General features: G+C 37.4%; 1 protein-coding gene across 1 annotated transcript in view; it reads left to right on the top strand.

The window, feature by feature from the left end:
- Positions 1-25,261, top strand: part of NEK7 (NIMA related kinase 7) — a 143,459-nt gene that overhangs the window by 39,122 nt on the left and 79,076 nt on the right. The window contains exon 2 of the mRNA XM_007451744.1: positions 12,517-12,601. Within this exon, the coding sequence (XP_007451806.1) occupies positions 12,545-12,601 (57 nt within the window). The 5' untranslated portion in view covers positions 12,517-12,544. The remainder of the gene's footprint in view (positions 1-12,516; positions 12,602-25,261) is intronic.

Here is a 25,261-nt window from a genome sequence, read left to right as displayed (position 1 = left end):
TTTCAGGTTTGATATATTTATTCAGAGGGTGATTCAACTACAGAATGAAGCATTTTTAGCATTATGAAATCCAATGTTTTAAAATCTTTTTCCTTGCAATTCTATTACTAATTTATAATCCTGAAGAAATTGTTTCGTCTAAAGTTGTCCATGCGTTCAGGTCTTTTGCATGATGTCTGATGTGATTGGTAATAAAGGTTGCAATGTAGTAGTAGCTATGATCACAATCCTCTAAAATAATATTTTATAATGGGTTTAGGGGGAAGAAGGAGGGAGGGAAGAGAGTCAAAATTTGAGGACTTAGTAAGGGACATGTATTATCATCTTATTTACAAGAATAGAATTTTGAATTTGCTAACAACAAATCAAAACTTATCCTAGATAATACTTTTAAAGACGTCCACTTTTTGGCATTTTTGAGTTCTAACAGCATGACCTACTGGCTTTTGCAGTTGAAGGTTAAAAACGTAACTTTAGTATCAGAATTAAATAATAAGGCAGAATCAAAATATTAGGTCACAGGCAATTTGTATTAATTAAATTCATTGAGAAGTGAGTTATAGTAAAGCCACAACACTGATTTCAGTAACTCAGTGGATATGGGAAGTGATTAGTTTCCTGACGTGTGCTCATTTAGTTTTTGGGTCGTTGGTCCCTTGATTAATCTAAGGATGCTGTTTCACGTGCTACAGGCTTTTGCATCTAAGATGCTTATATCTTATACATGGGTGTATATATTAAGGAGGAAGATAAGATTGAACCAGCAGGTGTCAGCAAGAACCATAATAAAACCATCAGTCCTGATTATCTCAAACTTTGTTTTGTTACTTTTCAGTGATGCTTTAACATAAAACAACATTAAAGTGATTTTTCAGTAGACACTTATCTGCCTTGTAATGTAGAACCCTTCTTTCAGATGTTTTAGAGAACATGTCTGAAGTGTGACAACAGCTTTAAAAAGATTTAGTTCAAAGAAAGGGTTGTTTGCCAAATGCTGTGAACTTTTCTTCATTTCACTGTCTTGAAAAAATTGACCATAAATTATTCCATGTCAAAAAAGTTTATATTTAACAGTTTAAATATTTCTCTGGCTATCTGTGTTCTACTTTTTTCAATACACCGCTCCTATTACTAGTCAACAACCATATGCATTTTATAGGAATAGTAATTCATAAACAACTCTCCTCATACTGGGTTTAATCGTTCAGTGAAAATACAGCATTTACGTTCTCTCAGCATCCAATTACTTATTTTATTTTACACCAATTCTAAGTCATTGAATTGTCAGGGGACGGTAATGTCTACATTTCCACAAAATTAAAAGGTTCAGTACATTTCTCAATTTGCCATAATTTTTATTAGAAATTCTATCTCTTATTTCCTTCTTCCTCACATGATGACTTGACAAAAATACAAATACAAAAGGCAAACATGATACCATCTTCTGTGATGATTTTATTAGAGTAAACAAAAGGAGAATGGGTAAGGAGAACCTCACTGAGACCACAAGGAGGTGTGTGGGAAGCAGGATGATTTCAGGTACGTTTCGTTTTCTAATTATCATACCAAATAAAGACCTTCTATTTTACAAGCATCCTTATTAAAATCTTTTACCTGAGCAATGCCATTCCTAGATATTTACCCATGTGAAGTGAAAACTTACGTGTGAACCCGTGTGCAGATACTTATAGTGGCTTTATTTGTAATTGTCGCGCGAACTGGAAAACAATGCAAATGTATGTTAATTGGAGAGTGGGTAAACAAGCAGGTGATACTTCCATTATGGGCTGGTGGAACTGTTCTAATTTTGATTCTGGTGGTAGTTACAAGACTAAATTTGTCAAAATGTATGGAAATTGAACAGGAGAATGGCAGCTTTGCTGTATATAAATTATACCATAATAAAAAGAAGTGCTAAAATAAATTTTGGACAAGATAAGTAGACTAGAAGAATAAAGATAAGGCTAATTTGTACTTTCCTTTTTCCAGACATTGTAATAGGAACCTTAACATGCTTTATCTCCAGTTAACCTTCTTTTATATATTGGTTTTCATGTATTCAATTCTAGATTTATTTTTAACTCTACAATCACTTTTATCTATTGGTTCATGTCGATAATACTTACTTAAATGTCTGCCATTGCCTTTATTTATGATTCCTTCCTGCATCTTCCACCTTCTGTCTGAGAGCATTTTCATTCTGTCTTTTCTCTCTGCTGATTTTTGTTCGTGTGGTCTTATTTGCTAGAGTGCCTAGTTATTTTTTATTATGCATTGGAGATTATATGTGTAGAATTGTTTGTAGCAGTAATCTGAAACCTAAGATATTCTCTTTCTCCAGAGTGTATGTTCATGTGTTTCTACCAGGTGCCTGGGGGTTTTAGCTATCAGAGATGACCTCAATCCAGTTTCAGGATTTCAGATGATTTAGTATTGTGAAGGTGTGTTTAACAGGGTTAAGGCTTTCAAGGTCCCAACCCAAATTGTCGGGCTGTTCGCCACAGCCCCTTGTTGAGATGTGGACTACACTTTCTCTAGTCCCAAGAGGCTGGAAGTGCTGTACAGCCTCTCGGCATCATAACTGCCCCTCCACAGGCTGTGCAAAGGATGCCCAGATATTAGACCCACTTCTCCTTGGTTTCCTTCATCCCTCAGACACTGGTCCTTTAATTCTTCCCTATTTCCACAGCTCCGTGACGCATTCAAGCAGATTGAAAAATATTTCTTTTGTGTAACTAACTGCCCTCAGAGGGGAGGGTTGGTCTGAATTATCCTCTCGCTATTATGGAAGCTACGTTTGCCTGTACCGTTTTTAATACCCATACGTGTATACAAATGTGCTTTTATTAAAAATAATTTTATTCTATTAGGCAACTTCCTGTTTTTGATTTAAAATATTATGAAATCATGTTAGAATCATAGATGACTATATATTTGCTATATGTTTAACTCTGTGCCAGCCACCATGGGGATGCAGTGATGTATAAAACAGATAATTTCCTACTCTTACTTGGCTGATATTTTGGCAAGATAGTTAGCTTAAACAAATCACGACACAATTATCTACTTGTTAGTGATAAGAACAGTATACTTTGAGTACATATAACATGGAAATTTGTCTCCAAATCTTGCTTTTTCACTTCACATTATACTGGGTACATCTTTAAATATCATTACAATTTTTAATAAACATTTGGTCAGTCAGTCTAGGGTTCTGTTTTCTATGTTTACTGTCATTTATTTAGACATTTTCATATTGTTGGACCATTATGTTGTTCCTAGTTTTCCTTTATGATAAATGCTTTTTAATAAACATTCTTGTATGTAATCCAAAATTCACTCACTGATTTATTTCTTTAGGATGGAGTTGTGGGATTGAGAGTCCTGAGTAAAAGTGTATGAATGATTGTTAATGTTTATTGCCATATTGCTTTCTAGAAAGGTTATTACATGTATGTAAGCATTACGTATAATTTTTGAATATGTGTCATTTTGACAGGTTATCAGGTGTATACTATTTCATTGTTGCCTAAATTTGTATTATCAGTGATATTCAACATTTTTTATATTTATTTCTAATGTACATTTCTTTGTGCCTATAACTATTAACAAAAATAAGGCAGAACATTCTGCTTTATGAATGAAACTAGCGCTAGATTTAAACTAGAATTAGATCATCTTCTACTGCTTCTTTTCCAGTGCTATAATTTTATTATTTTAGACTTGGATTGCCATTTTTAACTTGTTCCTTTGTTGAGAATACTTTTTAAAAAATTCTGTAATGAGTAGCAGGAGGTAGCTTCCGGAGTCTTCAATAATATAGAAAAGTATGTGTTAGATAAGGAACGATATAGTTGATCATTGTTTATCTGAAATCTATTGAGATTGGTATGTACATAGTTCAATATTTAGGATTTAGTACTGTGTCAAAACTCGTTGTTGAGAAGCTGGATAGAACGATGAAATTATCAAAATATATGTTTGGAAACAGAAAGAGAAAGATTTTTAATGAATAGAATCTATACATACACATTGTTAGTTGAATTGCATTTACTTTAAACTTTAAGTTAGAAGTTTAATTGAAAGATTGCAAGATTGACTGACCTTTAAGTCTTGTTAAGTAATTTTTGTTGCAGAATGAAGGAAATACTTTTCTTTAGCTAAGCATTCTTTAATATTGACTATAATTAAACATTTTTTATTTAATGGCTAGTTATAACTTCTTTGACCAAAATCACGATCACAAATAAAATGCACAAAATGATTTTCTTACAAATATCAATGCATATTTAAGTGTTATCTTTTCTATTCTGTCATATGTTTAGTACTATATTTTATAATTGACCAAAAAATCAGGTGAGTGTTTTGAAATGTATGATTTTAAGGCAGTTTCTGTAAGAAATAATTAATTCATTGAGGATGTCTGTAGACACAGAATAAAGCTCATTTTGTTGAAGATTTTGGCCAAGGTGAACATATTAACTGAGGTTATTCAATTCAAGTAATATTCAGAAAAAAAGTATAAATTTAGCATGATTTAATTTGCTTATAACTACCTCAGGGCTTTGTATTTTATAAGTTTATTAGAATATGGGAACTAGGAAAGGTATTGTTTTCATTTAAGGAATGGTGCTGTAAATGCTGTTTCAGTGTTCAAATTAAGATGGCTATCTAATACCTTGTCACTGAGGGCTATGTTATTTATCATTTATAGTATATGTAGTATTTTATATTTTACTTAATAATTCTCTTACCAGGGTCATGTGAATTATGAATTAGTCCACTGACAGGCACAATTGCTTATAAATAAATACTTTGTCACTGAGTTAGCTTTTATATCTGAAATTCAGATTCTTAATTTTGTAATTTTCTTTTCTGCAAAATATGTGACTACACCCAAGAATATGGGAAGATTGTTTTACTTTAATGTGTACTGAGATTGTGGATATATATGAAAATATTTGGAGTATTTAAATATCCATTCATGATAAAAAATTTCAACAAAGTTGGTATAGAGGAAACATACCTCAACATAATAAAGGCCATAATGACAAACCCACAGCTAACTTCATACTCAGTGGTGAAAAGCTGAAAGCTTTTCCTCTAAGATCAGAGACAAGACAATGCCCACTCCTGCCATTTGTATTTAACATAATATTGGAAATCCTAGCCACTGCTATCAGACGAGACAAAGAAATAGAAAGCATCCAAATTGGAAGGAAAGAAGTAATACTGCCATTGTTTGCAGATGACATGATACTATATATAGAAAACCCTAAAGTCTCTACCAAAAAATTATTAGAATAAATGAATTTTGTAAAGTTGCAGGATACAAGATTAATATACAGAAGTCTATTGCATTTCTATGCACTTAATAATGAAACTCTCTTTAGGTCAGAAAGAGAAATCAAGAAAACAGTCCCATTTACAGTTGCGTCAAAAAGAATAAAATACCGGGCTTCCCTGGTGGCGCAGTGCTTGAGAGTCCGCCTGCCGATGCAGGAGACGCGGGTTCGTGCCCCGTTTCGGGAGGATCCCACATGCCGCGGAGCGGCTGGGCCCGTGAGCCATGGCCGCTGGGCCTGCGCGTCCGGAGCCTGTGCTCCGCAAATGGGAGAGGCCACGACAGTGAGAGGCCCGCATAACGCAAGAAAAAAAAAAAAAAAAAAGAATAAAATACCTAGGAATAAATTTAAGCAGGTGAAAGATCTGTACTTAGTAAACTGTAAGATATTGATGAAAGAAATTGAAGATGATACAAATAAATGGGAAGATATATCATATTCATGGATTAGAAGAATTAATATTGTTAAAATGTCCATACTACCCAAAGTGATCTACAGATTTAATTCAGTCCTATATAAAATACCCATGACATTTTTCATAGAACTAGAACAAATAATTTTAAAATTTTCTATGGAACCACAGAAGACCCCCAAATAGCCAAAGCATTCTTGAGAAAAAAACACAAAGCTGGAAGTATCATGCTTTCTGACTTCAGACTGTGCTACAAAGCTACAGTAATCAAAACAGTATGGAACCGGCACAGAAACACACACATAGATCAATGGAATAGAATAGAAAGCCCAGAAATAAACCCATGCTCATATGGTCAGTTAGTCTATGACAAAGGAGACAAGAATGCACAATGGGGGAAAGACAGTCTCTTATTAATAAGTAGTGTTACAAAAACTGGACAGCTACATATAAATGAATGACATTAGAAAATTTTCTCACACAATATGCAAAAATAAACTCAAAATAGATTAAAGACTTAAATGTAAGGCCTGAAAACATGAAACTCTTAGAAGAAAGCAGAGGCAGTGCATTCTTTGACATTGGTCTTGGCAGTATATTTTCTGATCTGTCTCCTTAGACAAGGGAAACACAAGCTGAAATAAATGGAACCTAATCAGATTTAAAAGCTTTTGCATGGAGAAGGAAATCATCAACAAAATGAAAAGACAGCCTACTGAATGGAAGCAAATATATGCAAATGATATGTCTGGTAAGGGGTTAATCTCCAGAATATATAAAGAACTCATACAACTCAATATAAAAAAAAATCCAATTAAAAAAATGGGCAGAAGAATTGAATAGACAGTTTTCCAGAGAAGACATACAGATGGCCAACAGGCACATGAAAAGATACTCAATATCATTAATTATTGGGGGAAATGCCAGTCAGAATCACAATGAGATATCCCCTCACACCTGTCAGAATGGGTGTCATCAAAAAGACAAGAAATAACACATGTTGGAGAGGATGGGGTGTAAAGGGAACCCTCGTGCACTGCTGGTGGGAATGTAAATTGGTGCAGCCACTATGGAAAATAGTATGGAGCTTCCTCAAAAAATTAAAAATAGAACTACCATACGATCCAGCAATTCAGCTGCTAGGTATTTATCCAAAGGAAATGAAAACACTCATTTGAAAAGACGTATGTTCCCAAGTGTTCATAGCATTATTTAAAATAGTGAAGACATGGAAACAACCTAAGTTTACATGAACAAATGAATGGATAATGAAGGTGTGGCATATATACACAATAAAATATTAATGAGCCATAAAAACAGAATGAAATTTTACCATTTGTAACAACATGGATGTACAGGGAAAGACAACATGTAGACAGAGAAAGACAAATACTGTAGGTTTTCACTTGTATGTGGAATCTAAAAAAGAAAACAAACGAACCAATATAACACAGACCTAGGTGTTTTGTAGACATTTTCTTGAAAATTAAGTGCCTGTCATTTAAGGGAAAACAAGTGACATTGTTTGTTACTAATGATAAAATTCGAACTTTTAAAGTGAAAGTTGGAATTTTGGAAAAATTATATTCATCACTCTGTCCTTGGCATCTTCCTGGTATTTAAAGACTTCTGATGAGATAAGTGGTGATATTAATGAATGTGTTTTTGAATGTTGTATAATGAAATGGTCAACATTTATAGAGGATCTGAGTAAGGGAACTAAAATTTTCCAGATGACCAGTGCATGATGTTACAAAATCATGCATGAGTAAAAGATCTATTTAGAGGGCAAGAGAGGCCATTGGATTTTCACATTCCAGAGTACAGAAGTTCATTGGTAAGTTTTGACAGTCCACGTTGCAGTTAACCTTTATGAATCTGCCACTTGTCAAGTTTGGTGTTAGTACTAAAGAAGAATATCCACAGGGATATCCACAGTGGGTATTGAAACACTCTATTTTCCAACTATACATCTGTGTAAGACCAGACTTTTAAAAATATACTTCAGCCAAAACAACATATCTCAACAAACTGAATGTAGAAGACAGACATTAAAGAAATTTACAAAATGTAAAACAATGTTTCTCTTCTAATTTTTGAAAAGTTAGCTATTTTTCATAAAAATGTTATTTATAAGCATGTAGTGATTGCTGTTATTTGTAAATGAATTAGTATGTATTTTAAACATTTCTCAGTTTTAATTTCTAATGTGGGGAATATTGATAGCCATGATCCACATGAACAAAAGGTCTTTGGGGTTCTCAGGTAAAGAGGTCCTGAGACCCAAAAGTTTAAGAAGTTTGGGCTTGATCTACTGAGTAGATGGTGATACACGTAAAGAGATAAAGAAGATTAGAGAAGCTTGCCTTTTTTTTTTTTTAAAGAATGGGAGATGGAATCTTCTATTCAGAAATTGTGAAGATATCAGGTGGTCATTTGGATATTGGTGTTTGTGGCTCAGAGCTCAGAACAGATGCGTGTAGTAGGGAGAAATTTCAGAGTAATCATACATGGTTAGTAATCAGAGTCATGGGACTGGATGGGTTGACTTGAGAGAATGTAGGTTTAAAAAAATAAAGATTCAAGTCATAGAGCACTCCAACATAAATGTTGGATAGCAAAAGGAACTTAGAAAAAGTAGCATTTATAATGTGGGAGAAAATCCAGGAGAATATGGGGCACAGAACATTTCCAGAAAGTGAGATAGTTGTGTTGAAAGCTGGTTGAGGTGAAGTAAGAGACCTTGGTGAAGGCCCTTATCACCTCTTGTCTGAACTGTTGCAGTAGCTTCTTGACTGGTCTTGCTTGTGGTTGTGAGCCCCTCTACTCTGTCACACAGCAAGAAAGGTTGTATTTCAAAAAATGAACTTCCCTCTCTTAGCTTCTTGAAACCCAGCATTAGCTCTCTGATACCAGCTGGATAAAGTAAATATCATAAAAGCTTTCTCATGAGCGGACAGCTGTCTATGTTGTTAGCCTAACCTTCTGATATTAACTCCCCCCAGCTATCTCTCACCACCTGCCAACTTTAATTTTACTTATAAGATGTTGTGCTCTGCTTTTGGGTATTTTGATGTGTCCTTTCCTTTTCCCAGGTTTCCTCTCTTCATTGCCTCGTCTAAACCTTGTGAACTTCTCTTGCTTATTGAAAACCCGATTTAGGCAGCACCTTCTTTGGGCAGCCTTTTTTTAATTGAAGATTGGTTGACAAATTTGTTGAATTTGATCATAATTTTACTCACCATTGATTTTAGACTTATTAAACTCTAGCAATTATTATTTGATGTTTTTATGACAGAGATACATTTATTCATTCATTAAAGAAATATTTGCTCGGCACTCATTTTGTGCCAAGCATTGACCTAAGAATGGGGTACAGCCATGGATGACACAGATAGATCCCTGTATCATGGAAATTATAATCTTGAAGACTGAATGCATGTTTAACATATTTATACATTAAGTGTGTTTTTATTTCATTTGTGAGGAGATTAGTGGAAAGAGATAATACATAAATATATTTGGCCTTTGGAAATATGATGATATTAAATCAGTATACAAACATTGATATATTCTTATTCTGTAAAAGCATTAAGAATCCAGTGACACATGGAACCGTGTTAGATATTATGCAAAGAAAATTTTGTTGCGTTATTATTCATTGTATTACTAAGCTTATGTACAATATGAGTATTTCATACAGAGTTTTATTTCTAAGCAGAGGCTCTTTGACTTCTGTCTGGGATACTGTAGTAGTGATTTCCCTGTTATGCAGATTGTTAGATTAAATCACTTCTAAGTTTCCTTTGATTTTTATGTTTCTTTTTTGTGTTTTTTTGTTGTTGTTGTTTTACTTTGGCTTCTTTTCTTCATAATTTTACTTGCTTAGACATTGTCACACATCAGGAGGTGTGATGAAACCCACTTTGTTATAATCTAGCACAACATTTCTCATCGTGTCTTCTCTTCTTAGGATTGGTCAAGCTGTGGGATATTAAAATATGTTACACAAAGAAAGCATTTTGTGCTTAAATAGGTTAAATACAAGTGAAGTTGTTTTTTTTAACTGCAGGCCTGCTTGGGTCCTTTAGTAATATTTAGCTAATATTTACTATGATTTTCTAAGAGAGGTTCATATAGCAAGTAGTATTTCACAGAGGTCTTTGACCAGGAAACCTTTTTTTTATGAAGTGTCTTGGGAAACTATCTCTGGGACACTAGATGTGAAATGTTGATTTTAATGATTTAGATTTCTTTTTTTTTTTTTTAATTTAAAAGTCTTTATTCAGTTGTTGTCTTGCTTAAAATGTAACAAAAAAATGAAAATTTCTTGGTGTTCTGAAATGTGCAGTTTTGAGCAGTAATCTGTCCTGCATTAGAATAATAGCAGTTAAGTTGTAAGATACCATTTTGGATGTGTAGTTGGCTTGTAATAGTTTTTCTTTTCCTAAGCTGGAGAAACTGTTTAATTTATACTGCCTTTTGCAAAAGTGTCCTTGTTGCTTATACACATTTTAAATAACCAATGTTGCCTTAATGTGTAGCCTTAAAGCATTGTCTCTTGGTTGTTTAATGATTCGGATTTCACACTAAAATGTATTCTAATTCGTTACTGAGATTCTCTTTCTCCTTCTCTCTCCTCACTCCTCAAATCCAACACTATATAAAATTGAATCCAAAAATGCATAAGTGGGTTTACATATCATGACTAAATGGGGTCCATCCCAGAAATGAATACTGGCTTAACGTTCACCAAAATGAATGTTCAAAATTTAAAATAAATGAACCACCAAAATTCAACATTTTAACAATTTAAAACATGTATAATCAGCTCAGACACAGAGGAAGAATTTGACAAAAATCTAACATCTATTCTTTATAAAATCTTTCAGCAAATTAAGGCTAGAAGGGTACTAGCTCAACCTGATAAATTAAGGGCATTTATGAAAAATGTACATCTTACATTATACTTAATGGTAAATGGCTGAATGCTTTCCTCCTCAGATAGGAATAAGAAAATGATGTCTCGGCTTCTGTTCATTGTAGTGGAGGTTCTAGCCATTGCAATAAGGCAAGAAACTACAAAAAATCTACTTGAACCAATAAGAGAGTTTAGCAAGTTTGCAAGATAAAAGGTCAATATACAGAAATCAGTTGTAGTTCTGTATGCTATCAGAACATTGAAATAAAAAACACCTACCATTAACAATAGTATCAAAAAATATAATATACTTAGGAAATAACCTGAAAAAAACATGTGAAAGACCAGTATTGAAACTGAAAACCATTATTGAAAGAAATTAAACCTAAAATAAATGAGATATCCTGTATTCATGGGTCTGAAGACCCAATATTATTAAACGCCAGTTTTCTCCAAATTGATCTCTAGAGTTCATGTACTTGTAATCAAAATCTCAATAGACTTTTTTTTGTAAAATAGAAACAAACAGGCTGGTTCTAAAATTTATATTAAAATCATATAAGTGATTAAGCATGTAACAAGACTTTATAATAAACCTACACCATACACTGCTATATTATATATATGTGTGCAGTCATTTGATATATGATGAGAATGATATAGTAGCACTGTAATGGGGTGTGGGGTAAAGGACAGTCTTTTCAGTATATGATTTGAAGTCAGTTGGATAGCCATATGGAAGAACAAGCTAAATATTGACTTCACCATATATTGTACAAAACTTTAATTCCAGATCAATTGCAAATTTAGATATGAAAGGCAAAGCAATAAAGCTTACATTGAAAGATAATGTATGAGAATTTAGAGTAGGGAAATAATTCTTAAATTATTAAGCACTTTGTACACAGAAGCATTAACCATAAAGGAAAAGATTGATCAATTAGAACATATTAAATTTATGAATTTCTGTTCATAAGTTAATTAAAAGATGCCATTGGGAAGGTTTTCTACAAGATGGTAAAAAATTATTTGCAATACAAATAACCCACGTCTAGAATATTTTTATTGCTTTTTAAAGGGTATAATGAAGTGAAAATGTGTTTTAATTTCCGTCTGTTGATCCTATTTAAATGGACCCTAGTTTTTTAACCCACAAGATTTTAGTTATAAAATTACACTTACGAAGAACCTAGAGATACTCGGTGTCGTGTAGCATCAGTGCAGAAGTGGCTCCTGGACAGGGGTGTCGGCTGTGTTTGTAGCTCAGTTCTTGAGCCTTGTGCAGGACTTGGCGTATGCTTGGGCTTCAGCCTGTGTTTACCGAATTAATGGGTGGATGTTTTGTAATTACAAAAAGGATATGTATAAAAGAGTAAACACCCTCATATGAGGACAGGGCTTTTAAGTTTAAACCTAAAAATCACAGTAAGCATTATAGTTGGACACGAAGAACAAAAGTGCTAACATTTTTAGAATATGAAGATGAAGTGCATTTTAGGAATGTAAAATGTTAGCCACAATTCTGGGAAGCTTACCGTGGTTATTATCTTCTCACGTCGTGGAGGGAGAGGGGAAGCCTCTTTGACCTGTAAGATGTAATGGAGAAGAGAGAATTTCATCTCACAAAACGGGATTTTCTAAGCATAACTATATGCTACTTTTGATAAGAATTAGCTGAGATAGTGAATATTTGTGTTAGCTAAGCAGAGCTTGGATTTAGCAAATGGCAGATAAGAGTATAGAGTGTCTTAATGGACATTTTTGAAGCATTAGGTTCATCTCAAGTATGTATTGGTAATGATTGCATTATTTAAATTTCAACTTTACATTTTTTGCAGAGTTCTGAAGTTCCTGTTGCTTCAGACGATGGATGAGCAATCACAAGGGATGCAAGGGCCTCCTGTTCCTCAGTTCCAACCGCAGGTAATTTGTTCTAATAAATGCAGCCGTAAGAGTGTGTGTGTGTGTGTGTGTGTGTGAGAGAGAGAGAGAGAGTGTGTGTGTGTGTGTGTGTGTGTGTGTGTGTGTGTAGACATAGATGTACATGAAGTGAGGAAGGAAGTAATACATGTACAGTCCCTTTAGGAAATAAAGTAGCCAAAAATGCTAGTTATGAATTTCCAAGCTTCAATCAGGATTGTTTCTGTTATAAAATACTGTTTTAGAATATTTCGTTCTCATGTACAAATATGAAAAAAGAGGGGGGGCAGCTTTAGCTTTTAACTTGAATTGAATGACCTACAGGCTTTGGGAGCTAATGTTTGGCTCAGAGAGGAAGAGAAAAGGCAAGGCGGCGCCTGTGTGTCTAGTGCCTGTCTCTGCTCTGGCTGGTCCTGCATTGCCCACGACTGCCTTCTGTTACTGTCACTTTTCTTATTTCCTCTGAGTAGCAATGTGTTTCCCCTCGTTTTTTAATAACATGAAATGAAGTTAAAGGAATGTTTCAGCAAAACATGTACACACACTATAGAAGTTAATTACCTAGCATGCTGTGTTCTCTATGGATGCTTTTGCCCTAAAGCCCGATGTATGATGACGTGTCTAAAATAACATTCATCCCTGCACAGAGGCAGCAGTTCGTTTCTGTTGCTGTTATTAATAAATGCCGTGTTTTTTCGGTTTGGTGTTGGAGACCTTCTGCAGTCTCCCAAATTTACTGGGCTAGCCTTGTCCGAGTTTTGCTTGATCGTATTTCTGGAAATGAAGAATTGGTAGATGTACTTTCATGGTGTCTTTGTCTGGTGTTGGTATCAGAGTGACGGTGGCCTCAGAGAATGAGTTTGGGAGTGTTCCTTCCTCTGCAATATTTTTGGAATAGTTTCAGAAGGATAGGTGTTAACTCATCTCTAAATATTTGGTAGAACTCGCCTGTGAAGCCATCTGGTCCTGGACTTCGTTTGTTGGGAGTTTTTAAATCACAGATTCAATCTCAGTACTTGTAATTGGTCTGTTGTAGGTGTTCTTTCAAATGAGTTCTGTAGTCAGATAAGTTTGGGAGACTTGGATTTACACAGCTGCTTCATGACAGTACTTTCTCAGAGCCTTCCCTGTATTATTAGGGTGCACTGTGAATTTCCTGGAGGGGGTTTTGGGGTGTAGTGTTTTCCAGACTTATTTGACCATGGGATCCTTTTTGTTTAAGCACATTTATTGGCTTCTCTCAGAATCCGTGTCTGTGAGGCACAGTGCAGGAAATACTGCCTACAGAATACACTGTCTTTTCTGCCTCTGTGACTTTATTCACCTTGTACCCTCATCCCCCTCTCTAATTTTTGAAATCCTGCCCACGCTTTAAGGACCATCTAAAATGCCATCTCCACTATGAAGCTTTTTCTGATTTTGTGAATGTAATATTTTTTCCTTGGAAACGTGATGGTGCATCCTTTGTATGTCTCTTCTGGTATTTCTGAGGCCTTTGTGTCATTTTACATAGGAACTTTCCTTATCTTTGCTATTGGGTTAAACTCTCCTTGAGGATTTATACTGTGTCTTACTTTCTTTGGATGCCCTGTGATACTGCAGCTCCCCACATGAAGCAGGGTCTCAATAAGAATGTGTGATTGAAACCAACCAGGGATGCCTTCAAATGAACATGTTTAAATTAGCCCTTTACCCAATTGAATTTTACATTGTTTTCTTTGTTACACCCGTCTGAATCCTCTGTACCGTATTCAGAAAAGAGACCCTTTAGAGCTTAGAGTAAGGCCAATATTTTAATTTCAAGATGATTGTTTTTTATTTTTTAGATCTACCATCTATATTTTGTGTACGGTCATAAATTATCAAGATTATAGTAAGCAGTTTCTATTAGATACAGACGTATCTTAGTGCTAGTTTTACACACATACATAGATACTGTGGGTCCGTATTATATTGTTTCTAGTGAAGACAGTAAAAGAAGCACTTCTAAAATTAGGTAGTTCATGTCATGATTTTGAAATTCTGTTTTGAACAGTCCTAAATTTCAAAGGAAAAAAAAAAAGAGCACTTTCATTTTTGCCTTCTACTGACTCACCAGCCAGGAAAGTCATGGTTTCCTGGGACCATGCAGCATACATTTCAGAACCACGTCTGTGCTTCTGCATCTCTTTTCACACAGTTCCCTTCATCTCTGCCTCCTGCTGCTGCTCCCAGGGGTGGGGGAAAGAGGGAGGGTTTTTCCTGTCTCTGCGTCCAGACTGATGGCGTGAGATTACCTGACAAGAGTTTACAGGCGTTATTGCTTATTAAGTCTTTGAAAAGTGTTACTGCTCTCAGTAGCATGATTTTTAAAGGCTGGCAAAGGACAGGCTCTGCTAGGGGCTGACAACCTTCTTTTGTTTTGTTCCACACCATTGGCCTGAATAACGGGGTGATATGGCAACATATGGTTAGCTGAGTGACTCCTACTTTTGTGATGCTAATACGTGTCTGGACATAAACCGAAAACGAAGTCAGCTTTCTAAGTGTCAAATACCAATCCCCTGTATAATGACAAGTGATGTATATTCTTGGCATATCTTTCTTTTTCTTGTTCTGAGATGAATACTCTAACCCCGTAATGTGTAATATGTGGTCTCACATATTACTGTGAGAGCTCCTTTTTCTTTAGTACTGTGTGAGTTCCTTTTTATAAGCTTTAGGATGTGAGATTTATGTATCTCTATTAATTTTTTGTGTGTATTGTCATTCTCTTGAACTTAGGGAAATTTTTTTTTTCTATCAGCTTCCTTTTCCTTCCCTTTTTCCTTTGATTCCTCTACTAAAGCCAGAAAGTACTGAAAGGATGTTTTGACTAGATTTGTATGCTGTTGGACTCTTGGTGGTGGAACAATGGATTTAGCTTAATTTAAAAAAGAAAATTCAGACTATATAAAAGATGGTGACAGAGAAATAGGAAAATACTAAACTATTTTAGTATGAGACTAATTTTAAACAATGGGGGCTTCCCTGGTGGCGCAGTGGTTGAGAGTCCGCCTGCCAATGCAGGGGACACGGGATCAGGCCCCGGTCCGGGAAGATCCCACATGCCGCGGAGCGGCTGGGCCTGTGAGCCATGGCCGCTGCGCCTGCGCGTCCGGAGCCTGTGCTCCGCAACGGGAGAGGCCACGACAGCGAAAATCCCGCGTACCGCAAAAAAAAAAAAAAAAAAAAAAAGATTAAAAAAGTAATTAAAAAAAACAATGCAAGTTTGCAACTAACATTGTTTGAGTATTTTGATTTCTGATCATTGAGTGAAGAGCACTATGGTACATTCACTTTTTATCATAAAGATAAATGTAAAACAATTATAATCAGAGCACAATTTTAAGAATTTATGGGAGTGATTAGAAGGGAATTTATGGGAGTGATTAGAAGGGAGGATTAATTTTAATTATGATAATCACCAGGACTTAGGTTATAATTATTATTTGTAAATTTGAAGATATCTAGTGTAAGTAACGCTTTTACTACCTGTGAAAGAGGGAAAGCTTCCCAGATCTACAGGTAGGAAAATAGACATTCCTCGTTTTTATTGCTTGGAAGGTATGAGAACCTTGTCTGGGAGTCTTCCAACCCAAGCAGTAAGGTAGATCAACCATTCCTTTAAGCTTCCTGGTGACCCAAATTGCAGTCCCCCTGTGCTTTTGCATCCCTGTGAAGCGAGGTGTAGGGATGAGATGAAACTAACCTTGTAGCATGTTTGGGGTAGTGTTCTGGGCGCTTTGTGGGCCAGAGCGACGTTGCCCCCCGTGGACTGTGTTGAGTGGGATGAGTTTTGGACATGATGATTGTATCACCTTCCCCTATCTTTACCTCATCTTGCAGAATCACTTTATGAAATAAGGGTCATCATGTAGTTTACTTCTTTTGATAAATTGATTTTGCCAAGGTGTTTGTTGTAAGTAGCATTGAGTACAGCTTCTGTTTTTTGAATTGTTTACAGAAATTTCGGTGTGGTGTTCTCCCTTTGACAGTTGCCTTCAGTGAATGACTTTAGGTGTAGGAGAATGAACAGCAGCTGTTCTGAGGAAAGCAGGCTCGCGCCGTGGTTTCAGTTCATGACATCTCTTATCTCTGCTCTCCCCAAACCCCCAGCAGTGTCTCCCCCATCCTCACACTTAGCTGATGACCTTGCTTCCTGTTTCGCTTAAAAACACCGAAACAGTCAGAAGAGAACTTCCACTGACTTCTCCCAGACATGTAGTAACATGACTGGCCTTTTCTGTCACCAGATGAACCAGCCACACTGTGCCCAAGGCCAGCACGCCCCTGACCACTGGATCCTACCCACCCCCTGCTCCTACAGGCCCGTCTGCGGGCCCTTCACTAGCACACCATCGCGTGGTTCTCTCTTCTGTCTCAACAACAAACCCATGACCTGCTCAGGTCCTTGGACTCTAAGTTAATCAATGGAAATTGGTAGGAGGACAGATGAGAGATCCAGGCAAGGCTTTATTGAGACACGTGCCGCAGCGGGGTGGGGCTGGGGGGTGGAAACGAGCAATAGGTGCCCTTGCTTGCTCCCCGAGGGGGCTTGAGCTGGTTCATCAAAAGGGCTGAGGGCGGGGTAGGTCTGGCAGGAGGCCTGGCTTAGGTGGTCTGCTCGTCCTCTGGGTGGTGCTGTGCGCAGGGATCTTGTGCAGGACCCTGCTTTTGCTCCTGGCACCTCAGAAGGGGCCGTTGGTTTAGGACCTGTGTGTATCTTATTGTTCATAACTACCCGACTGCACATGCGTGCAGTTATTTTTAGTCCATTATGGTTTCTTTATATCCTGTTTCCCAGGTGCAAGTGCAAGCACTCAGGTCTGTCCCAGCCTATCTCAAAACCAAAACAAGTCCAAACCAAAAACCAGCTTTTAAAGTCCTTCTTTTCTCCAGCTGTTAACCTATTTCTCTGCTGCCTTTTATTGCTAATTCTTAGTTTTATTTGTAGGTTTGTCTCCCCTTTCCCCCTTCACTCTCTGAAATGTGCTCCAGTTAAGCCTTCTCCCCACCCTGCCAGCTAGACTGCCTTGTCAAGGTCCCAGCTATGCACAGGTGCTCCGTCCCTGGTCAGCTCTCAGGCCTCGTCCTCCTTGGCTCATCAGCTGCATTCAGTAGTCGATCGTACTCTCTTCTTTGAAACCTGTTCATTGCTCTGCTTCCAAGAACCTTGTTTTTCTTGTCTTACTGGTCCATCCTTTGCTGATTTCTCCTCACCTCCTGGACCTCTTAACAATAGAGGGCTTCAAGGCTTGAGACCTCTTTCTATCTATATCCCTGCTTGGAGATCTCTTCCAATTTCGTGATTCTAAGTATGATCCATATGCTGGTGACTCTCACATTTATATCTCAACCTGGACCTCTGTCCTGAATTCCAGACTCATGTATCCAGTTGCCTGCTTGACCTCAAATTTGTGTGTCTCAAAGCGAGCACGTGTGAAGCTGAACTCTGAATGGTCCCCCCCAACCCTTCTGTCTGTAGGCCTCTCTGTCACAGTTGGTGGCAGGTCCATCCTTCCCTTGCCCAGGCTGAAGCTCCTGGAGACGTCCCTGGCTTCTTCCAGCTCTCTCGTGTTGTGTCTCACCTGTTCCCAGACCCCACAGCTCCATCTTTAACACACAGTTAGAATTGGGGTACTTCTTGCCTCCTCTGCTGCTACTACTGTGGTCCAAGTAATTTTACTTTTTCACAAAACTTATTTCAGTAGCTTCCCAGCCTCCATCCTTGCCTCCCTTCAGTCTGCTCTCAATACAAAATTATATAAACTTTAAATGTAAAATACAAAATTTCAGTCAAATTGTGTCTGTTTAAAATCTTCTAGTGGTTTCTCATAGGCTTACTCACTGATCATCTTCCAGGGTATATTTAACTATCACCTTCTTTGATCATTTAATGAAAATTGAACCTTCATACCCACCCAGTAAGCCTTTGCTGCCGTCTTTTTCTGCATAGAATTGATCACCTTTTCACTTTTTCATTGTCTGTCTGCTTTCTCTAGAGTATAAGCTTCATCCCGAGACCCCAGAGTGGTACCTAGGGCACGTAGTAGGCATTCAGTAAATGCTTGTTGAAGACAAACTGGGTGTCAGATCAACCCATTCTCCATCTTTTCAAGCACCACCTTTTAAATGAATATTAAGATACATAAATGTCTTTGGAATTTCTCTTCCTGGCACAAGTTCAAGCAGTGGCCTGTGCCTTGGTTACCTACATCAAAAATACGATAGGAAGCCATTCTTGGCAACGCTTTGTTAGACCGAGGCGTGAGAGACCAGCCTGCGCCGAAGCAGGGAAGAAGAGCTCAGAGAAAAAGAAAGAAATTTTCTCCAGGACAGGTTTCCACATCTTTGTGAGCCCAGAAGTCAGGTGTGGCCTAAGATGTCTGAACTCTTAATTTACCATTTTTGTTTTTCTTGGGTAACAGTCTATATACAAAAGTAAGTATATATTAAATGGTTTATTAAAAAAAAAAAAAAAAAAACACTTACTTCCTCTATTTCTTACGGACTTTTTTTCACCTCCTTGATTTAGCTGGAACAGACCTCTTTCCCCCAAGGACACTGTTTCCTGTCACCCTCTCAGTGGAGGCTGCTGGTTCTCTAATAACCCCACGCCGTGAGGATCGGTGGTCGGATGGCAGCCTGTCTGTCCGCAGAGCCTCTTCCAGGCCACGATTCCTCCTTGTTCTTGGGGTAGGGAGGGCTGAAACCTGCTGCATCGAGGCTCTGCCACCCTAAGAAAGGGCATTCACCTTCCCTCTCGCTGTTGTCTCATGACCTCCTCATGACCCCTCGCACTACTTGGACACTTGGCACCTGGCTCCTGGCTTTTGTCCAGGGCAGTAGCCCTGCTGCTGCTACCAGTACCTGCTGCTGATTGAGTTCTTACAGCGCGCCCACCCTGTGCGAAGCATTGTGAATGTGTGTTTCATTTATTCCTAACGCAAGCTGTAGGAGGCGTTATCTGTCACACTTCACAAATGAAGAAACCGAGGCTCAGACCAATGAACTAACTCACCCTTGGTCACGTAGCTGGTAAGTGGCGGGGCTGGAATTGGCACCAGGTCTGTCTCTTTAGTTTCACAGAAAAAGCTCCCCATCCATTTCCTGGCCAGTCTGATCTTCTCAATCACCGTGACTCTTGATATTTTTATAGGTACCTCAAGCTCCTACTCTTCAAGATGGAATTTATTATTTCCTGCCCAAGATTGTCCTTTTGCCTGTGACTGTTAGCACCGTCCATCTAGTCATCCAAACTACAAACAAGCAAATCGCGTACTTTATATTTAGGCAGTTTTCCCCTTGTCTTGATTTTACTCCCTAAATAGCTCTTGAATCTGCTAATTCTCTACATCCAGACTGTAACTACTGTAGTTTATTTAGATTACTGCCACCTTTTGCCTGGCTTATCGCAGAAGCTTCTGAACTGATCTCTTTACCTCTCATTTTACCATTTCTAGTTCATTCTTTACATTGTAGCAAAAGTCATCTTTCCAAAGTATACTTTTTATCGTATCACTTCCTAAAAGTGCCGGTTTCGATGGCTCTTAGGGTGGATTCTGCATTTCCTTGTGTGTCGTAGAGGGTCTTGCATCATCTGGTCGCCTTTTTCTTCTCCAGCTGCATTTTGTGTGTCCCTATTTTGGACACAGATTCAGTCGTGTCTTGCTTATACCATGCTCTCTTTCGGCTCCAAATCTCAGATGCTGAGGTAATGGTCTCAGGAGCCGTTCAAGGAGATTTAGTCCCTAATGGAACCTAATAGCATAAAGGCTCCTTATAATGCGGATGAACTACATGGTAGAGGCCCTAAGGAAAGTGTTATCCTAGAGGAAACATGTAATTTGGAAGACAACAAAAAGATTACTCTCAGAAAAATAACGATTACTGGGTAATTTCTTACACTAGTATGCTTCTAACAAATCAGAATATGCTATACCAGCAGTGCAGTGTTCACTTCTGTAGATCATGCTTTATATCAATGAGTAGTAGGTCATGGGTACTCAATAATTATTTGTTGGATGGATGAATTAATCTCTAAGTGAAAGCTAAATATTGATCAATCTAATTATGTTGTATAGATTTTAGTTACTTGAGAGTTATTTTAGGAAAAGACTGTGGCAAGATAGAATAATAAGAAATCTGTCCAATGAGAAGTGATATCAAAATATTTAAAGCTTAGTTGAGTTTTGAATTTAGATTGGTTGTTCGTATTTACATCTTTAGGGGTAAGTGTTCCTTAAATTTTAAAGGAAATGCCTTGAGAAATTTAGATGAGTTTTAAAAGAATGGGAATACGGTAAGGATTCTCTCATCTGCTCTCTTGGAAATTTCTATTTGAATAGTCTAATGTGGGCAAAGATGAGGTCGACGTTAATCAAAACAGTTTCCCAGTTCTATTTGGAATTGCATTCAGAGCCTGAAATATAGTTTTAATAAATACAGTAATGCAAATTGTTCCATTTTTGAGGGTGAATGTAATATTTGGAAGATTCAGAAATCTTTTGGAGCCAAGTATGTACTTGGGGAAAAAAGTAAATAGTCTTGGTATTCTTCTTTCGATCAAAGTGAGATATCTTCTTAAATGAGACCAGTAATTTTCATGTGATTCACAAACTGATTACAGTGCAAGGAGGAATTTCAAACATATTTTCCATGTTGGAAGCCTTCCTGGAGTAAGTCCATATCCTCTCACAGTGCTTGTTTGAAGGGCAACATTGACTGTATAGATTCTAATATGTTGGTTAGAATTCAGTTGTGTCATTTTACGTTTAGCATACCTTTATATGTTGTCTCCCTTTATATTATTATTATTGAATATTATGACTTTTTCATATGACTGGTTATGTTTCATACATCTTTCTCACTAAATATTCATAAAACAAATATTCCTCAGATTTAGAAATTTTGATAAGCACTTCTTTTTCCAGGAACACTTATGTAGAATACATTTAATTATGCATTCCTTTTATTTATTTATTTTTTCCTTGACTGGATATCATTCAGTGTAGGAGAAGGGGGGATGGAAGGGGAGGGATTTCTAGGAGAGTTCTGATAGGGTGTCCAGGAGAGCACCAGGGGGGCACCAGGGCTCAGTTTCATGCAGCACTAACTTCCAGAACCAACACATGGGAGAGAGGGAGCGATGGCTTCTGTGACCCAGAGTGATGAGCAAAGTGAGAAGGGAAGGCTGAGGATGGAGCCCTGTGGACACCAGAATTTATATGGGGGGGAAACACGTCGGGGAGCTGGGAGCAATCAGAAGCGCTGGCTGTTCTTTGGGGTGGTTCAGGGCCTGAGCCCTGAAGTCGGATTGCCTGGGGTCAGTTCTTGGATGCCCCACTTTCTGGCTGTGTGATGGAGGACAGGTTATTGAACATCTGTATGTTTCACTTTTCTTATTAATAAATTAGAGGAATCATAGTTTTTACCTCCTATGAGCTATGGAGCTTCTAGTATTGTGCTTGGCACGTAGATAGGACCCAGACGACGGGGATAAGGGTGAGGGTGACGATGACGACGTTCTGCCAGTGACGCTCTTGGAGCATAGGTTTCTCCACCAGTGGTTGGTTCTACATCATCTTACATCCTTTATTACATTTTTATTACCTGCCTTCTGCCCACACTGCTGCTTCGTTAGCCTTGTTTATCCCAGTCAGTGGCATCACTATCCATCGAGGTGCTCAAGCCCCAGATCCATGATTTATCCTTGATTTCTCTCTGTCCCCCTCTCCTCATACTCAATTAATCAGCAGCTCCTTTGACTCCACCTCAAGATCACATCCCGATTCCGTCTGCTGTTCGCATCTCCCCGCAGCAGTCAGGTCAGGTCCACTTCCTCCTGTCCAGTCCCCCTGCTTCCACTCTTGCTTTACTCATCCTCCTGTCCGTTCCTTCCCCACCAGCGTTGTGAGTTGTCATTGTAAAATGTGTGTTAGCTCACAGTACCGTGCTTCCCTGCTGGAGACCCAGGTCCCTCACTGGTGCTGTCAGAGTGCCGTGCGGTTTTGTCATGCTCGCCTCTAACCTCGTTCCTCACCCCGTCGCCCTTGTTCTCCATCCTCCAGCCAGTGTTCAACACAGCCAGCTCATTCTTTCCTCGAGACATTTTCTCCAGGTTTTCTTTCTGCCCTTTTTTTTCCTTCTGGTCTTTTAATCTCACCATAAACGTCACCTTCTCACCAAGGTCATCCCAGAATTACCCACTCTAAAATAGCCATCCACTCATTTTCCATTATATCACTCTATTTTATTTCTCTGCATATGCTTAAATATTAGATACTATTATGTATTTGCTTATTGTCTTTTTATTGTTTTGGATTATGTATTTGTTTAATCTCCCTCCTCTGTTAATAACTGTGGAATAAATGAATACATTGTAGAAAACCTCTCCCCTCTATTTGTGTCTGTGTCTGTGTCTGTTTCTCTCAGGGAAAGGCTTTTGCTTGCCATATTTAATTTTACCAGGTATGGCTGGTGGCGCTCATGGGGCAGATGGGAGTGTCTTCGTCATTATCCTACTCATGAAATGCTGGGAAAGATCATCAGTATTTCTGGTTACATAATTTGGATATAGTGATTATGCTGGGTAGTGTAACTAATGATGATTAAATGATAAAAACACCAGGGTCTTATAAATGTTTAACTAGATAATTGGTTGTATTTGATCACTCATTTTTCTTATGCTATAGTGAATTCTCTCCTTTGTTTGATAAAAAGCCAGTTATAATGATTAATGGCATATTGTTCCAACTGATGTAAATCTCAGACACTTAGTGTCTTTAGGAATAGGTTACTTTTGAAATAAAGAAATTTTAGGGAGATCATTTTTCAAATGGGAAGAAGCATGACTAATTAGACTCTGCTGGCACATGTGGTGTTTTGGTTTTGTTTAATATGTGTGTTTTTTTTAATTTCTGGTGAGGTTTGTAGAAAATAATGTATAACAGCTTTATGTTAGATATTGTCGAAAGGATGTTCTAGTTTTTGTAGTTTGGAGGTGAGTAATATCTCTTTAAAGATCATACATAGCATGAGCTTTATTCCCAAATAAAATTGAAGGGCATTTTGAAGTTTTGTAACTTTTAAATTTTTGAGAAATTTAATAATGTTAATATAAATATAGTTTATTAGATTACATAATTGGTAATATGAAAATCACCAGTAAGAGGTGAATTTGCGGTAACAATGAAAACCATATTAATGATGTTAAATATTGTAATTAATACTGGCTTGTATATTAGATCATTGATAACAATACCTCTAGGAATTATCAGGACATAATTTTCTCTCTGGGGAGTCTGTTGAGTTCATGCTGTGACTCTTCTAATTTCCCCAGAGAGAATTATCATCATCATGTTACCCTGAATTATCTTACTGCTCATTAAATGTTCCTGCCTTTAAATTTAAAGGAAATTAAAGAAATTCATTGAGTCGTGGGAAATTATTGTTTAACGAGGTTGCACCTGTGATAGTATGAGCCTGTGGCACAGCAGGAGGAATTTTATTTTAAAATGAAAAGTATTTATGTGAAGGAAGCAGTTAACAGACTGACATGTAGAAGTTAATCCCAATTAGTTAGCAAGATCTGGCGGTATGTAATTAAAGTGATTCAGATCAACAAGAGATTTCATTAATGAGAATGCAGAACACTTAAGGTGTTATAAAAAGCTTCCTTCACTCTAGAGTTTGATTTGTTTTAGTTGTCATATGTAATTTTGAGTATTTTATGTTACTGAGATTTTAGGATTCTTTTATAGTATAACTTGCAGATTCACATATCTCAAGAGACTAAACATAATTTACCACAAAAATGTAATGCAAATGCTTCCAACATCTGTTTTAATTGTGTCCTTTATTTAAGGAGTTGTGGGTGTCTTAGTAATTAAGAAATAAAATAACAACAATAAAAACAATAAACAATAAAACAATAACAATATCAAAACAATGTATGTAGGCTTACAGTTATGTTATTCATGTTAATTAGTTATATTTTGAGACTTATTCCAAAAATGAATCTGTTTGAAAATTTTTGTATGGGGTATGTATGTAGTCTTTATTTAGTAATTTTAGAAGCTACCCTGTGCTGAATTAGTCACACCCTTTCTCAGTTTCTTTTGTCACAAAGAGCTTGCAGCTTCAAACTTGTAGGGTTTATGGGCTTTCAAGCAGTTATTGTCTTCACTTTGCCTGTGAATTTAAACTTTACTGTGAGCATGTTCCAGCCCGATAGCTGAATTGCGGCCACACATGGTTTTGTTTATTGCATGCTCCCCCACAACAATTAGGAGGCCTTTGGGCAGAATAATTTTAGTTAGCTATAGTGTATGGCACCAAGGAGCCTTACACCCAAGGGGTCAGGCTGTGTTAATTCATGAATCAGGAAGACAGTCCATGTGATAACTGGGGTGTCCTGGTTGGAAGGCAGAGCCCAAGGCTGGGCGGTACTCAGAGACCCTAGTAAGGATGTGGCTGGCATATGGGAAACCTAGCTGTAGATACAGACAAAACTCCAGTTTCGGCCAGAGGAAGACGACCAAAGAAGCAAATCAGGGTCAAGACTAAAGAATTTCAGTCTAGAAAACCCGAGGACATGCAGGAGGTTGTACAAATCCAGAGCCTGTGGGGAGAGAGGGTCGG

This window comes from Lipotes vexillifer, unplaced genomic scaffold (assembly GCF_000442215.2).
Source record: "Lipotes vexillifer unplaced genomic scaffold, Lipotes_vexillifer_v1.1 scaffold2419, whole genome shotgun sequence".
In the NCBI taxonomy this organism is placed as follows: Eukaryota; Metazoa; Chordata; class Mammalia; order Artiodactyla; family Lipotidae; genus Lipotes; species Lipotes vexillifer.
This window is presented reverse-complemented; position numbering and strand designations above follow the sequence as displayed.